The 18,407-nt window shown below is 40.3% G+C and overlaps 1 protein-coding gene across 1 annotated transcript in view; it reads left to right on the top strand.

The window, feature by feature from the left end:
* NSF (N-ethylmaleimide sensitive factor, vesicle fusing ATPase) overlaps nt 1–18,407 on the top strand; it is a gene marked incomplete at both ends in the record, with an annotated part of 131,833 nt that overhangs the window by 102,796 nt on the left and 10,630 nt on the right. The window contains 2 exons of the mRNA XM_080712539.1: nt 5,134–5,200; nt 7,847–7,926. Of these exons, the coding sequence (XP_080568665.1) occupies nt 5,134–5,200; nt 7,847–7,926 (147 nt within the window). The remainder of the gene's footprint in view (nt 1–5,133; nt 5,201–7,846; nt 7,927–18,407) is intronic.

The following is an 18,407-nucleotide window of genomic DNA, read 5'->3' as shown; positions in this document are numbered from 1 at the left end:
ATAAATAAGAGATTTTAAGGTCAATCCAGGAAGCTTTAGTCCTTTGCCAAAAGTTTAGGTCCACTTCCTGAGGCAGTTTCATTAGAGACAGCTGATGTTTGCTTGGTCTACTCCCAAATTATTTTTAGAAACTAGGGATTATTACTGATGGCACCAATTTAAATTTTCTCATTTACGTTTTTATATGCTACCAAATATGATTAGAGTATGCGTTCAACTAATTGCTGACAGATTTACTACTTTAGGGATTTTCTGGGCCATCAGGTTCCTACTGTATCAGATTGCTGCTAACCAGGTTAGGTAACTTCATGCCAACTACTTCGAAACTGAGATGAACTCTTTTAGCCCCCAAAAGAACCAGGGAACTTGGCTTCACCGACCTAGGCAGATGCCTATTATTTAAAGAAGTTAGAGAAAATGGAGGACAGACTCTTCTTAGTATACATTTTGCTGTGGCTTGTGATTCTTAAAGGCTGGGATTAGCATGGAGCTAATGCTGCTGTTCTCCCATCTGCAGTCCTGTAGACTGCAGGGCCTGGGGCTGCTGCCCCTCCCCTATGCACAAGGGCCTCCAGGTCCTTTGAAGGTTCCAGGAGTGGACCCTCTTAAGAGCTTGCAGTGTTCTGCACCATGTTCAGTCTCTGTCCCTAGTTTCCCCCGCCCCATGTGGCAGGAGTCCAGGCTGCTGCTCAGTGCTTGCAGAGTGCCTTCAGCCCAGACTCCCCACGACCTGGGTGTTGCCTCTGATGACCTTCAGTCTGTGCTGTACTGTGTGCCTTTGCAAGCAAGAAAGGTAGCAGAGAGTCAGCTGGATCTCATGTGCACAGCTAGGATAGACGGCGGGTCTTGTGTGTTGCTGTCCACACCCTGAGGCATAGGCCCCGTCACTTCCATGCTGATGCCACTTTTTCTATAGTTCCTTCTTTAACACTTCTCATTTTTTTCTTTAGCCTTCTCCTTTGGTCTTTCTAGCTGACTCTCTCTCTCTCTCTCTCCATATATATATATATATATATATATATATATATATATATATATACACACACACACACACATATATATACATACACACACACACACACACACACACACACACACACACACACACACTGGCTTTTTTTTTTTTTTTTGGTGGTTCTGGGGATGGAACCCAGGGATGGGCCTTCTGCCTCTGGGCTACACTCCCAGACCTATTTTCTATTTATTTGGAAACAGGGTCTCTGAAACCAGCCGAGGCTGGCTTCGAACCTGCGTGATCCTCCTGTCTCAGCCGCCCAAGCGTGGGGATTACAAGCGTGTGCCACCACTCCCGGCTATGCTGACAATTTTATATGTATAAAATATTTGATAATATATATGCTGATAATTTTTTTATTTTTTCAGTACTGGTGATGGAACCCCAAGGGCATTGTACCTCCAAGCAACACCCCCAACCTTATGTTTTAGTCTATTTATTCATTTATTTATTTATTTGGTGGTACTGGGGTTCCTGGAAGCCCTTCTACCTCCGGACTACACTCCCAGACCTATTTTATACTTCTTTTTTATTTGGAAACAGGGTCTCTTAAACCAGCGCGTCTGGCTTCGAACCTGTGTGATCCTCCTGTCTCCGCCTCCCAAGCGTGGGGATTACAAGCGTGCGCCACCACGCCCAGCAGTCTTTTTATTTTTTGAAACAGGGTCTCACTGAGTTGCGAAGGGTCTCACTAAGTAGCTGAGGCAGTCTTCAAACCGCGAACCTCTAGTCTCCGCCTCCCGAATGTGACACCATGCCCGGTTTATATGCTGATAATTTTACCTGCTCTATAGGAAACTCCCTGTTAAAACTAAGATGGTCATACATTCTTTGGATTATATTTTTACACTTATATTAGTATAGTTATATATTATAGTGAGATTCAGAGTGGACATACATGTTCACATCACTCTATTTTTATTTATTTATTTATTTATTTTTGCAGTGCTGGGGATGGAACCCCTGGGGGAATTCTACTGTTGAGCTACACCCCCGGCCCTGTTTTTATATTATTATTATTATTCTTTATTTTGAAACGGTCTCATGCCAGGTGTGGTGGCTCATGCTTATAATCCCTGTGCTTGGGAAGCTGAGACAGGAGGATAACGCAGGTTCAAAGCCAGCCTCAGCTACTTAGTGAGGCTCTCAGCAACTTAGTGAGACCCTGTTTCCAAAATAAAATATAAATGGGTCTGGGAGTATAGCCCGGAGGTAGAAAGCCTCTGGGTTCCACCCCCAGTACCACAAAAAAAAAAAAAGAAAAAGGAAAAAAAAAAGAAAAGGGTCTCACTGAGTTGCAAAGGGCCTCACTAAGTAGCTGAGGCTGTCCACGAACCCAGATCCTCCTGTCTCAGTCTCCCAAATGCTGGGATTACAAGCATGTACCATCATGCCCAGCTTCACATCTCTTTAGATGGTCATTTTTTTCTTATTTTTTCTTTGCCTTACTGAGATTGGAATCTAGGGGCATTCTACCTCCAAGCTACACCCCCAGCCCTATTTTTTATTCTTTATTTGGAAACAGGGTCTCACTGAGTTGCAAAGGGCCTCACTAAGTAGCTGAGGCCATGAACTGGGATCCTCCGGTCTCAGCCTCCCAAATGCTGGGATTACCAGCGTGCGCCATCACACCTGGTTTAAATTGTAATTTTTTAAAGAGTCTTTTAGACACAGCACCTGGCTCCAGGCTGTTCATCCCCCTTATTCCCACTGGGTGGTGGCATCTTTTGCAGGCTCTGTGTGTCTGTCTGCCCTGTGCTACTACTGATGACAAGTCATGGTGTACTGACTGGGGCAGTCTGTACAATTTTACTTCTTCTACATCTTTCCATCCAGTACCTGCTTCTTTTCGGGTTGTGGTAGAACTCCCCAGTTCATTATGTGGATATCTTGCTAGGTGTCAGGCTGGCAGCTAATCTCGCGTGCTTGCCAGTCAAATCTGAGTCTCTTCTTAGCATTTTGCTGGGGCCCAGGCCAGAAAGCCATGCGTTTCCAAGGAGACTAGACAGAAATCATGGACTCTGGGGAAGAGTAATAACCTCATCTGACACAAGTGACCAGATAAGGAAGAGAATGTGTGTGTGAGAAGTGGAAGGGGCGTGTACCTGTATATTTAAATTAGAGCAGAGTGGCTACCTAGAGAAGTTTCAATTGACTAGTCAACTGAAACTAGTCAAGTTACAACTGGAATCGCACACCTTCGTCATGGTTAGTACATTTAAGAGGTTAGCTATGAATGTTCCTCTCTCTGTGATAGTAATTAGCTGTCTATAAAACAACAACAACAACAACAAAACCAAAAAAAAAAAAAACCCAAACTACATTAAATGACTGCCTTAGGTACTTTTTCTTTAAATGTTACAGACAGAGCTGGGTGTGTGGTGCACACCTGTAATCCCAGTGCTTGGGAGACTGAGGTGAGGATCACATGTGTTCAAAGCCAGCCTCAAAAATTTAGCAAGGCCCTTAGAGAGACCCTATGTTTTAAAATAATAAATAAAATAAAACTAGAGGTATAGCTTGGAGGTTGACTGTCCTTGGTTTTAATCCCCAGTATCACACACAGAAAAAAAGTTACAAGTGCCCCATGCCAGTAACTATGAAGTGATTTGTAAAGCTTTGTGAATTATAATGTCTGAGATAAGTTGTTGAGACTAACCACCATATAATAACTTATCATCTCACTCAGAAATATCCTGAGTAAGATTTCTATAGCCATATAAAATATACATCATTTTGAGAAAGAAGAAGACCAGTGTAGAAAAACTACAGTAGAACTACTGTAACCAGCCACACCCTGCTTGTATCCCAGGCCTCTGGGGCTCTAATCCATGATCTTACAATCTGATGAACAAACTTATATGCTTGCCTCAGACTTTTTAGTAGAATTCTGAAAAATGTTTTCAAAGCATTATTTTCAGTGATTGTCTGAAATCATCTGAGTTTATAAGATACCACATTAGCTTTTATATTGGTCTAGTCTTCAAATAATATCAAAGTGCTTTCAGACTTTTCCGGTATCTTGAATTAAGAGCCAAAAAGAGCCATCAACTTAGATGTCACTTTCTAAATTTCGGAGACCATCCTTGACCTAAGATTTTTTTATTAGACAGATTAGGCTGAGTTGTGCTGCAGTAATGAACAACCCCTAAATCTCAGTGGTTTTACTCAGTGTATTTCTCACTCATACTACATGTCCATCATAGGTCAGAAGGTAAGCTGTGCTCATTGTAGTTTCTCAGAGACTTAGGATAATAGATAATAGAGGATCCTCTCACTTGTAATTTCATGAAAGCCAAGACAGGAAAAGGAATATGGTAAAGCGTGCAGTTACTTTTAAATCTTCTTTCAGAAAGTGATGTATCTCCACTTATACTGTTACCTGTGACCTGCTTTCCCTGCCTTGTGTATGTAGGGTTGTCTTAAATATTTTTCTCTCTAATGCCTTTATTAACACTATATATTAATATATTTCTCTCTAATGCCTTTATATGGAATATAATAGAATACGTATAGCTATCTGTTCCTTCATACCTACCTTTATTTATTTATGTGTTTATTTATTTTGGTACTGAGAATTGAACCCAGGGGCATTCTACCTTTAACCTATACCCCTATCCCTTTTTATAGGATCTCGGTAAGTTACTGAGGCTGGCCTCAAACCTATGATTCTTCTGTCTTAGCCTCCCAGGTACTGGGATTACAGATGTGCACCACTGCAGGTGTTTTGTTTTTATTTTTAGATAGGGGTAGGGGCAGAATTCTTACTATGTTGCCCAGGCTGGTCTTGAACTCCTGGGATCAACTAATCCTCCTACTTCACCCTCCTCAGTAGCTGGGGGCTACAGGCTCGCATCGCTATGCCTGGCTTATACCCAGTTTTAGTTGTTTTGTAAAAACTCTTTTACCATTATGGTCTGATTTGAGTTGATGGGATTCTGGTCTTTCCACATTATTCCTGCCTAACAGGGCCACAGTTCTTAACATATAATAAAATGACATCGTGCTCCTGGCAGACATAAGAGACCAAGTGATAAACACGATAGGGTTTGTCAGTTGGTTGATGGTTGGCTGTTGGAGCACAGTGACATATGCACGGTTTTGTTTTCTTATTCCAGATCTTTGATGATGCATACAAATCTCAGCTCAGCTGTGTGGTTGTAGATGACATCGAGAGGCTGCTCGGTAAGTGGTACCTTTGACCACGTGAATCTCTTTGTCTCACTACAACTGGTGTCTCAAAAGTTACAAGAGACAAATAATGAGTATTTATAAACTATAGGGCAAGAAAAAATTGTTCTTTGTCTTACAAGGAAATATAACATTATATCTGAAGTCAACAATATATATAATTTATTCTTGGTAAGATGCCTTTCTTGTAAGAACCCATGTTTCATATTATTTTCTCTCTTCCACAATGTGTCCTGTCCATAATAAATAATTACTCATTATTTTTGGTGGATATGTTTGCTATTCAGTACCTCTGAGCTGCCTGTGGCTCAGAGACCCACTTGTGAAGGAGAATTCAGGACTGGACTGAACCCCATAAATCTGCTAAAACATTTGGATTAGAAGTTGTAAGTTATCTGTACCTCAGTTTCTGCTCTTAGGACACAGACTATAACCCTTCCTATGCTTTTCCCACAGAGTGGCTGTGAGGACAAAGGTAGGATAATGAATGTTGAAAACATTCTGCAAGTTAAGAGTACGCTATAGCCAGGTGCGGTGGCGCATCCTTGTAGTGCCAGGCAGGAGGGTTGTAGGTTCAAGGACAGCCTCAGTAACTTAGTGAGGCACTCAGCCACTTAGCAAGACCCTGTTTCCAAATAAAAAATAAAATAGGGCTGAGCTTATAGCCTGGAAGTAGAAGGCCCCTGGGTTCCACCTTCAGTACTACACACACACACACACACACACACACACACACACACACACAGAAAAAAGTATTTTCTCTGTCATTATTTAAAAAGACATATTTAAGCTGGGCGTGGTGGCGCACGCTTGTAATCCCAGCATTAGAAGGCTGAGACCAGAGGATCACAGTTCGCGGACAGCCTCAGCTACTTAGTGAGGCCCTCTGCAACTCAGTGAGACCCTGTTTCAAACATAAAGAATAAAAAATAGGGCGGAGGGTGTAGCTCGGAGGTCGAATGCCCCTGGGTTCCATTCCCAAACCTGGAAAAAAAATAAAAAAAATAAAAAGACATATTTATTAAACATCTCGTGTGTTGAAGTGAGTCCAACAGGATATGGAGATGAGTAGACTTAGTCCTGGCACTCACTCAGGAGTGACCTGCAATCAACTAAACAGCAGAGCGTTCTTGTTGCTATATTTATAATTTTGTTCATTGTAAAATTAAATCAATCTGGCATAAATCTTTGGGAGGTGGTACTGAGGGTTAAACCCAAGGGCATCATACCTTTGAGCTACATCTCATTCCTTTTTATTTTAAAACAGAGTCTTGCGAAATCACTGAGGGTCTCTCTAAATTGCTGAGGCTGGCCTACAACCTGCTGTCCTGTCTCAGCCTCCCAAGCAGTGGGATCACAGGCATGCACCACCACACTTGCACTTGGCCTGGCATAAACCCAAATTGTAACAATCCATGGGGATGGGATAATAAACCCAAGCCCAGCGTGTGGTGCCTGCCTATGATCCCAGTACTTGGGAGACTGAGATAGGAAGCTCACAGGTGTGAGGCTAGCCTCAGCAACTTAGCAAGACCCTCGGTAACTTAGACCCTGCTTCAAAATTTAAAAGGAGAGATAACCACAAAATAAACAGATTTTCAAAATGCCAAAAACCCACCTGATGACTTAAACATGTAAGAATACTACCAAAACTTGTTACCATTCTACAAGCTTTTCAAAATGGTATAGTAATGATTTCAAGTGAACTGTTCTTACTATATATTCCCCACAGTTTCTAGACTTGGATTCGATCCTCCGTTATATTTTGTTTTAAATTTTGGCAATGTTTGTTATAAAGCAAAAGCAGGTATATCCATAAGGTCTCCTTAAATTGATAGTTTTATCTAGTAACCTAGGTTTTTGGTGTGCAGTGTTCAATACATCTCAGCCCAGTTTATAGGATTATTTCTTTAAAAGCTTTTAGGCACATACTCATAGCTCTGTATAAATTCCTTTATCTAAACACAATTGAGATGTGTGGTCATAGCAACACTACTATGTCAGGAATGTGTGCCCTTTGAGTATATTTTCACTTGTATGAATAGTTACTTTCTGTACGAGTTTGTTCATTTATTCAACAAGCATTTGCTGAGCCTGACGACTATGCTAGAATTATTAGGGTCTCAAAAAATAAGATGCTGCCCGTTTATTAAAGCATATATTGGCAAAAACTAATGCAGAATAGAATATGCTTGTGTTTTGGATATTCGGAAAACAGAGGGGTCATGTCTAACTTGCTGATGCCTGCAGGTAGTGCTAGTCACAGAGCTACATTGCAGATACAGTATGTAGCAAAAGCTAAGAAAGTGGGGTTTGTGCTGAACCGTGAAATATTGGTAGGTTAGCAGTTTAGTTATCTCTTCCTTACTATCTGAAAGCCAGTCTTAGTGGTTTTACCACCATTTCAGTTACTGATAAAATGTCTACATGGATTCAAATGGGGTATTTAGAAACTTTTTTAAAAAAAATTTACAGATAAGGGTTTGCATGTGATAGTTTAAACATTTAGGTTATTACTTTGCTTATTATAGATAGTTACCTGGCTATTAATTAGAATGATGTTTTACTCTTGATACAGAAAAATCTGAATGTTTGTATATGTGTATCAATTCCCTAATCACAACAGTGTTTCTCTTCCAGATTATGTCCCCATTGGCCCCAGATTTTCTAATCTAGTATTACAGGCTCTTCTCGTATTACTAAAGAAGGCACCGCCTCAGGTAAGAGAAACAATAATAAGGAATATTTTTACAGTGTTTCAGTAAATTGCATTTGATGGTGCACTCTCTCTGAATAAGCTAGGTTATCATAGACATAAAAATCTGTTGCTAGCCAGGCGTGGTGGCAGGTGCTTATAATCCCAGTACTTAGGAGGCTGAGAGAGGAGGGTCACAGGTGTAAGGTCAGCCTCAGCTACTTATGAGGCCCTCTACAACTTAGTGAGACCCTGCTTCAATATAAAGAATTAAAAAAAATATAGGGCTGGGGGTATGGCTCAGAGGTAGAATGCTCTTGGGTTCAATCTCCAGTACTACTAAAAAAAAAAAAAAAAAAAAAAAAATCTGTTGTTGAAGATATTTTGAAAGGTCGTCTGTGTTGCTCTGGTTTGCAGCAGTATCTTAGAAATGCTTGTTAAATATCCCTGGATATTTTTCCCCTCAAAAAAACAATTCTGTCTCTGAAAACCTTCTGTCATAGTGTAAATTATTTTCCTAACATGTTTTCTTTTCTTTCTCTGAAGATAGAAAAATCTGAGAGTTTTATTAGTACTTTATCTTGTTTTATAAATTCTTCCACATATTTGACATCCTTGCCCTCCTCTACCTCCCCGGAGAGATTAGGTTATTAATGTAGAACGGATTGAATACACGTTCCCACTTGTTTCATTGATCATTTCATTGGTTTTCCTAAGAATTTATAATTGAGAAGGTTTAAGTTATTTACGATAGGCATTTTTTAACTTTAACACATGATCTTGGGTTATTTCTCCTATGTCACATGTTCTTCATAGGAATGCAGTGAGAGCCTGGGTCTTGGCTCATGTGGTTGCATTTCTACTGACACCCAGAGACTGGTGATTAGGTAGCTTAACAAATTTAAACCAACCTTCACAGGCGGGTTTAAGTAGGTTAATTTTGTAGAGGCTGCCATAGCAGGTTTGGCTACGTATAAGACCAATTCCCTTGAATAAGTCTGGGTGCTATAGCCTTGAAGAAATCTTAATCAAAGGCAGATACAAGGGGGTTAAGTATTAACTTGAATGGATCTCTATGTAAATTTCATATATGGAGATAAAGATGTATACTTGTCTGTATGGAAAATATTTAATGTTAAGTTGGTGAATCCAGTTTTTGATAGTTAAGATTATATGAGTGTGTATTTTATACTTAATGATAAAGGACTTGCTTGATTTTTCTAAGGTTTTTTGTCTTTGCTTTAATTTCTAGAATAATAAAATATAACACACAACACCCTTGAAAATTTGCTACATAAATGCACTGTGGTAGGATTTTTAAAGCCTCTTTCTATAACCAACATAGAAAGTTTAGCTTATTCTAAGCCAGGCATGGTGGCGCACACTTGTAATCCCCGTGCTTGTAATCCCCGTTTTTGGGAGGCTGAGACAGGAGGATAACACAGGTTCAAAGCCAGCCTCAGGCCGAGCATGGTGGCGCAGGCTTGTAATCCCTGCGCTTGGGAGGCTGAGACAGGATCACACAGATTCGAAGCCAGCCTCAGCTACTTAGTTAGGCTCTCAGCAACTTAGTGAGACCCTGTCTCCAAATAAAGTATAAAATAGGTCTGGGAGTATAGCCTGGAGGTAGAAAGCCTCTGGGTTACACCCCCAGTACCACCAAAAAAAAAAAAAAAAAAACCAAAGCCAGCCTCAGCAGGCTTAAGAGACCCTGTTTCCAAATAAAATATAAAATAGGTCTGGGAGTGTAGCCTGGAGTTCCATTCCCAGTACCACCAAAAAAAAAAAAGAAAAGAAAAGAAAGTTTAGCTGTTTAGCTTATTCTAAGGCAGGAGTTAGAGAAGTGAGTATAATTTTTCCCTTCTCTAATTTCTTCAATATTTTATAAATATATAAATAGATATATCTAAGATAGTTATTGAAACAAAAATAATTTCTCCTCAATATCTATACATGTATCATGCTCATAAAAATTTTTTCTCTTTTTTTTTTTTTTTTTGCAGGTCTGGGGATGGAACCCAAGGGCATTCGACCTCCGAGCTATACCCCCTGCCCTGTTTTATATTCTTTATTTTGAAGCAGTGTCTCACTAAGTTGTGGAGGGCCTCACACTAAGTAGCTGAGGCTGTCTATGAACCGTGATCCTCCGGTCTCAGCCTCCCAAATGTTGGGATTACAGCATATACCACCACGCCCAGCTAAAATTTTTCTTAATGAAGTAATATATTTTAAATTATTAGTCTGGAGCCAGGCATGGTGGCACACGCTTGTAATCCCAGCATTCGGGAGGCTGAGACCAGAGGATCACGGTTCGTGGACAAGCCTCAGCTACTTAGTGAGGCCCTCCGCAACTCAGTGAGACCCTTTTTCAAAATAAAGAATAAAAATTAGGACAGGGGGTGTAGCTCGGAGGTCAAATGCCCCTGGGTTCCATCCCCAGACTAATAATAATAATAATAATAATAATAATAATAATAATAATAAAAGTAAATAAATTATTAGTCTGGGAGGTGTTTTCAGGCATTGCATTTATTTCTTATAATATTCAATTTTTTAGTTAAAAATAATTTATGCTAAAAATCACTTGGTAGAAGAAAGAATAACTTTTGTGTGTGTGTGTGTGGAACCGGGAATGGAACTCAGGGGCATTCTACCTTGTAGCTACACCTCCAACCCTAGTTTTTCTATATTTGGAAACAGGAGCTCAATAAGTAGCTGAGGCTGGCCTTGAACCTGCAATCTTCCTGTCTCAGCCTCCCAAGTACCAGGATTATAAGCATGTGCCACCACGCCCAACTGAAGAGGAACTTTTATATGCTATTTTAAACTTCTTGTTTTCACAAGGTTGAATACTATTCACCTTAATTTAAAAAGAATATATATGTGTGTGTGTGTGTGTGTGTGTGTGTGTGTGTGTGTGTGTAGCCCCTGGATAAGAGTTATTTATAATCCAAAAGTGAATACTATAGAAATAAACAAAAAATATTAACCAGTGACCTATAACATTTTGATTAAAGACTTAAAAATAACTTCCTGCCGGGCGTGGTGGTGCATGCTTGTAATCCCAGCATTTGGGAGGCTGAGACCAGAGGATCACGGTTCACGGACAGCCTCAGCTACTTAGGCCCTCTGCAACTTAGTGAGACCCTGTTTCAAAATAAAGAATAAAAATAAAAAATAGGGCAGGGGATGTGGCTCAGAGGTTGAATGTCCCTGGGTTGGGTTCCATCCCCAAACCCGCAAAATAAATAAATAAATAATTTAAAAAACCTTTTCCTTTTTTCTTTTCCTTTGGATTTGTGATTAAACCCAGAGGCATTCTACTGGTACATCCCCAGTCCTATTTTATTTTTTATTTGGAAATGGTCTTACTAAGTTGCTGAGGCCTGTCTTGAATCTGCGATCCTTCTGTCTCAGCCTCCCAAGTATTGGGATTACAGTTCTGTGCCACCATAACCAGCCTAAGAATAACTTTTTCTATTTTATAAGAATAATCATAAGACTCTTGAATAAAGGAGCATTATCTTTTGCTTTTAAATCTCATAGCATCTGTTAATATAGGAGTGAACACGCTTCTTGAATGGCTTATTCAACAAAAATATATATGTAACTTACTAAATATTTAAATATATTTTAGTGTCCTCTTATTTTAGTGGGCTTAAGTATTTTAGTATGGTCAGAGTTTATATTAGTTTATATTTAGGTTATGATTAGCATGAAAACATTAAAGAAATAAGTAGAGTTTAAATGGTCAGTAAGTGTATGAAGATAGTGACCATCATTAGTCACGAGGGACATGCAGACAAAGCCGGTGCGGCCAGGCGGTAGTTGAGACTTCAGGCAAGAAGAAGTCTTGGTGAGGAGGTGGGAAATCGGGACCCATGCACACTGGAGGTGAGAGTGTAAAGATTGAATAGCCTTTGGAAAACAACCCAGTGATTCCTCAAAAGGCCGAACATCAAATTCCCAGATGGCCCCTCAATTCCACTCCTAGGCATATACCCAAAAGAAAGGAAAGCATTTGTCTACACATAAGCTTGTATATGGTATTCATAGAAATATTATTCATAATAACCAATAATAGTAATTTTTTGTGGTATTGGGGGTGGAACCCAGGGGCTTTCTACCTCCAGGCTATACTCCCAGACCTATTTTATATTTTATTTCAAAACAGGGTCTCACTAAGTTGCTGAGGGCCTCACTAAGTAGCTGAGGCTGGCTTTGAACCTGTGCAATCCTGTCTCAGCCTCCCAAGTGCGGGGATTACAAGCATGAGCCACCACCCAGCTAATAACCAATAATAGAAATGATACAAATGTTCACCTAATAAAATCTAGTATATCCATACAATTGAATATTATTCAGCAATAAAAATGCAGTAGCGAGCCAGGCGTGGTGGCGCACGCTTGTAATCCCCGCGCTCGGGAGGCTGAGACAGGAGGATCGCGCAGGTTCGAAGCCAGCCTCAGCTGGCTTAAGAGACCCTGTTTCCAAATAAAATATAAAATAGGTCTGGGAGTGTAGCCCAGAGGTAGAAGGCCCCTGTGTTCCATCCCCAGTACCACACACACACACACACACAAAAAAAAATGCAGTAGCGATATGTGCTACAGCATGGATGAAACTCAAAAGCATGCTAAGTAAAGCTAGTTATAAGGCATACTGTATGATTGCATTTATACAGAGTACTCAGAATTGCAATCTATAGAAAGTAGATCCATGGCTGCCCGGGTCTGGGAGTGGTGGATGTAGCAAATAGGGAGTGACTGCTCATGGGTATGCAGTCTCTTTGGGGGATGATAAAAATATCCTAAAATTGATTGTGGTAACAGTTACAGCATATCTGAATATACTAAAAACCACTGAATTATATACTTTAAATGGGCAAACTGCTGTATGAATTATATCTCAATAAAATGGTTACATTTTCTACAATGTGGTTTTAGAAGCTACTTAAATGATGAAAAGAGAAGTATATGGAGAGGTAGAAGTGAGGGCTGGGCATCCGAGGTACGTGGCCCAGCATGGGAGAGACCTCAGAACAGCCACTGGATCATTAAAAAGGGATATATGGAACAGATTTCTCTATGGACGGATGGGAACGATACAGAAATGTGAGAGAAGTAAGAGGTGGGTTGCCGTAGTGATGAGAAATGGCAGGGATTCTTTTGTCAGGAAATACCAGCAGGTCATTAATGAGAATTTGGTGGCTCAGACCTGGTCAGCTAGATGGATGACCTGCCGTATACGTGAATCAGTGACAGGAGGAATTCGTGTTTGTGATATTTCTAGCTGGCACAGAGTTAACAAAATTAAAATACACCTTTCCGTACTGCCTCGTTTTGTTTTTTTTAAATAGTTTATATTGTCTGAAGAAATAAGAGAAATTTTTCAGGCTGATCCGGTTTGTAATTCTAATATGGAAGCATTCACGTCACTAATCCATTATGAAATATGTTTGTCAGATGTTTTTATTTAAGTGTTAAAAGTCTATGCATCTGAATATTGCAAGGTGCATAGAATGATGGAAAACTGTTATTTATCCACTGGCAAGAAAACAAACGATATGGGCATTTATTTTTAAAAAGAACTGTACATGTATTCAATACAGCAATCATATCGGTAACAGAATCCTTAACGTTGTGTTTGTTGTAATTCCAGCTTTCCACACAGAAAAAATTGTGTGTGCATGTGTGCACATGCTCAAATAAAAGAAGCCCTCCAGGGGCACTATGTTGTTATGTATCAAGATATTCTCTTTTCCACTTCACCCCTCCCCCACCCTCCCTTATTGTAAATTGGCTTATTAAAACTGGTTCACAAGCCCTCCTTTTTTCCCTTTGTGATTGCCTTGCTCTTGGATTTTCAGTGTAGAACTAAAAATTCAAGTCAGATTTCAGTTACTAGGATAATTTTCTTTGAATTTTAAATTTTTTTCTAAGTAAATGCATAGATTTTTAATGATCCTAGTTATTCAGTGGATTTGCTTTAAATTTAGCTGGAGAGTTAAATTTCATGATTGATTTATTAGCCCTTTGAAAGTATAAAAAAGTGGTATCCATAGTTCATGAAGACTGAAAAACATCATCACATTTTGTTTAGCATCTTTTTAAAACCAATTAAAAGCTTTTCTAAAATGGATTGAACAGGAGAAAATAAAACATGTTCCCTAGGTCTTTATTTCAATCAAGTTTCCCTGTGTTCTGCAGGAGAAGAGATCGAGGGGGGATAGAAAAATTGAAAAGGGCTGTCCCAGCAGGGAGCCACGCTGGAGAAAAGGCTTCTCTGAGAACCCCGCAGCAGCAGCTCTCAAGCTCCCGGCCCGCTTCATCTACATGCAGAGTCACACAGGGCATGGGGCGCGCACCGGCACACAGAGGTTTCACATGTGCTTCCCTGCTGATTCCTGTGAAAAGCTAACAATTGGCTTGGAGGGTGAAAGACCACTGCAGTTCACCCTCCCTGAGCTGGACGTACAATTTGTCCAGTGTTAGGAAATGTCCGGCTTAGCAGAGAGAGGCTTGAAGACCCCTCCTCCCAGTGCCATTCCTAAAGCCCTCTCTTTTACTTGACGACACTGGGGCTCTTTTCAAGTTTTGCAGATTTATGGAAGTTGAGGGGGATGTGCTTTTCCAGATCAGGAGGCTGAAAGCCTGGGTCTTAATGTCAAGGAAGAAGCGGCAGTAAAGTGGGAAGGCCAGGTAAATCCTCCTCCAGCAGGCCGTACCAAGGCCATTATTATTTTCCTCTTAGGTCTCTTCTGCCACCTTTTTCTGCTGCTGCTACTGCTGCTGCTGCTGCTTTTTTTTTTTTTTTTTTTTTTTTTTTTCTTTCTCTCTTTGGGAGACAAAGTAAAGTGCCTGCAAAGGAGCTTCTCAGACCGTAAAATGACCTGACTCCCCAGTTTCCTGGACGAGTGTGAGAATAATTAAATCCATTAACCTGCCTGTTTAATTCTGGCCAAACTTGACACTGGAAAATCAAATTGGAAGAGCTCATCTGAACGTGATAGCACAGCCTCGTGGTTTATGGAGAGCCAAATTTGTTTTTATGTTTCCTAACCTTTTTATGTCATGGCACACAGAAAGTAATATCTAAAAATACATTTGCTAAGTGGGAGGGGTGCTCTCAACTGGCCCAGCCACTCCAGGTGCCCTGCCTTCCCCTTAGCTGACAGGAGTTGATATCCAAGTCTATGTGGGACTAATTTGCAGCACACCAATGGAAAACTATAAACCTTTACAAAAGGAGAATATCCCTCCAAATTCGTAGCAGTATTATTGAAACAGAGCTCATACCTTAAATTGTTCAGAATTTTAACTGAATTTAAAAAAAAATTTTTTTAACAAAAGAGCTGCCTGGCCAGGCGTGGTGGTGCAAGCTTGTAATCCCCGCACTTGGGAGGCGGAGACAGGAGGATCACGCAGGTTTGAAGCCAGCTCTCTGGCGTAAGAGACCCTGTTTCCAAAAATAAAAATATAAAATAGGTCTGGGAGTATAGCCCAGAGGTAGAAGGGTTTCCAGGAACCCCAGTACCACCAAAAAAAAAAAAAAAAAGAAAGAGCTGCCTATCCAGCTCTGTAATCCCAGTACTTGGGAGGCTGAGACAGGAGGATTGCTGGTGGGAGGACAGTTTTAGCAGTATATCAAGACGCCCAGCAACTTAGGCCCTGGCTCAAAATTTAAAAAAAAGGGCTGAAGATGTAGCTTGAAGGTAAAATGCCCCTGAGTTTAATCCCTAGTACAAAAAAAAAAAGACCTTCCTCACTGCTCTGACACCTAGGAATATTACCTAATAAAGAAACAGGATGCCAGGCGTGGTGACGCACGCTTGTAATCCCCGCGCTTGGGAGGCAGAGACAGGAGGATCGCGCAGGCTTGAAGCCAGCCGCGCACACTGGCTTAGGAGACCCCGTTTCCAAATAAAAATGTAAAAATAGGTCTGGGAGTGTAGCCCGGAGGTAGAAGGGCTTCCAGGAACCCCAGTACCACCAAAAAAAAGAAAAAGAAAGAAACAGGATGGTTTATACATTATTGTATGAACCAATAAAAATCTAAAGAATACTCAGGATAAGGACTCAGGCAAACATACTTGCTTCCCACTGGTTTTAACATTGCCACTCTGAAGACAACACTGATTTTTATGTAGTCCTTATACAACACCATAGTACAGTCTTACTCAGATATGTTATTAGGAAGTCTTGGTAATATTGGGCAACTCTTCAGGCTTTAGGTTGCTTTAGTGAAATACTCAGATAATGAAAGAGACTCCAAATCGTGCAGGCCTAAACATGAGTATCTCTCCATCTATCTGTTTAAAATTAACTCTGGCTAATGACTACAATATGACTCAATAAGATATATAACCACTTTAGGAAAGAGGGTTAGTCATTTTGCCAGACATATTAATTGTAATCACTGATGTGGTGACTTCTACATTGGACTTTATTTTTTATGTTAAAAAAATATGTGATGATTGACAGGTTAGTGGCCCAATTTTCCCATTTATTAAGTCAATGACATTAGATGACTCCTATATGTTATAAAATTCTTTTAGGTATACTTTGCTTAGTATAGTATATTTCATTGGAAAAGTCCATCTACATTGGATGTGTGTATATTATACATATATGTTGATTAGTTTCAATATATCAAAAAACTGAAAGAAATTTGATGAATTCTTTTATAAAATATTGCTACACATATCTGCTGAGTAAAACCAGCAGATATTTCAATAAAGGGTTTGGTTTGTTTTGGTTTCAGGTACTAAAGAATGCCAAAAGGAATGATAAGATATATATTTACCATTTTCAGATAACTCAAAGTATCTAAATTTAATCATCAGAGACGTGCTAATACTGTTGGAACTAAACATTTTCTCACAGCCAGAATGCCATCTTCTCTCTCTATTGGCCTAGATAGATTACCATGATATGGCATCAGCTTTAAAAAGGTGTTGGTTACAGTATCTTAATATTCCATGATGTCATGAATCTAGTTATAAATATCCTCTCACCAAAATGTACTTTTTCTATTGGACTTAGGGTTTAGAAAACTTGAGTTAAGTCTTCACTCAAATATCTCTGGTTCTTTGCCTTGAACTAGCCTCTCAGTTTCTTTGTGTCTATTTCTTCATCTATACAGTGAAGATAATTCCTCCTGCCTCACTTGCTCCCTTGAGGGTCCACTAAGATAAAGTATAGTGAAGACCTTTGTAAACCTGACTTACAGAGAGGTGCTTGTAAAGAGTCCACGGGACCTTTTAGCTTAGTAAGATAGGACAGCTGAGGACATAACTACTTAGGAGAACACTTTCCACAAAAGGTGAGTTCCAAGTTCAGCTGTGAACTCCTGGCCACCACTTTTTCTCTCATGTTCAGTACTGAGGAAAGAATCGGGGACATCCCAGCGCCTGTCTCATATTCAGTGAGACTTAGAGGCTCCCTAAGTCCTAAGACCAGCACCCTGTTCTGGAATTGGGATTCTGTTGTAAAAGGAAGCGTGAAGCAGAGACAAGAATTTCAGAGCTCAAAGAAGTGAGGGGCGGCAGGAGGGCCAGGTCTGGCCATCGTGGGGCCCCGAGAGTGCACCCAGCCACACTCCTTCTCGACCCCCAGGGCCTGGCCACCCACTTCCTTTCCCTGCAGCCTCCTGTAGCTGTGACTACAGTTGCCTCCTGATGCCTAGTGCAACCAAAGAGCGTTTAACAGTTTCTTTCTTACCTTCCTGTGCCTGAAATAAGAACATAGATCTTTGAAGATTCCCTAGGATGTATGCTATGCGGTATGTGCATAGCAGCCACTGGGTAAGAGGGAAACCTTTATAAAGCAGAACCACCCATTAGTATTTCAGATATTTTTAGAAATGTCGATGGAACTAGAGCTTGGTCTATACCACATCATGATCACAATCCTGCTTCTCACATGGGAATAGAAAGTGCTTTCTCACAAAGAAGGCTGCAGACTGCCATCTGCCTGGCTCCACCTCACCTCTCTTAACCCAGGTAGGCTGTGGAGGCGGCATGTGTTGAGTGGCTGTTCTGAAGGTGGTGGGTCTTAACTGCACCTATAACTGTCACTGGCTAGGTAAGTCAGAGGACAGTTAGAACCAGAAGGCTTGAATTTAAATACATTCATTTAACTCTGTGTGTGTGTGTGTGTGTGTGTGTGTGTGTGTGTGTACTGGGGATTGAACCCAGGGCGTTCTATTTCAAAACTACACTCCCAGTCCTATTTTATTTTATTTTTTTTTTATTTTGAGACAGAATTTCACTAGGTTGATGAGCCTATACTTGCTGAGTCTGTCCTCAAACCTATGACCCTCCTGTCTCCGCCTCCCAAATACTGGGATTATAAGTATGCGCCACTATGCCTAGCTTTCATTTAACTTCTGAGCCTCAATTTTCTCATTTCTAAATTGGAACCAATCTTACAAATTGTTTGTCTTAGTTGTGAGAATTAATAAGGTAAATTTTTATCTTGGTTCTTTATATATTGCAAAGCACAA

The sequence above is a fragment of the Muscardinus avellanarius genome (genome assembly GCF_963383645.1).
Source record: "Muscardinus avellanarius genome assembly, chromosome: 16".
Lineage (NCBI taxonomy): Eukaryota > Metazoa > Chordata > Mammalia > Rodentia > Gliridae > Muscardinus > Muscardinus avellanarius.
The sequence above is the reverse complement of the archived record's forward strand: the minus strand, read 5'-3'. Positions and strand labels throughout refer to the sequence as shown.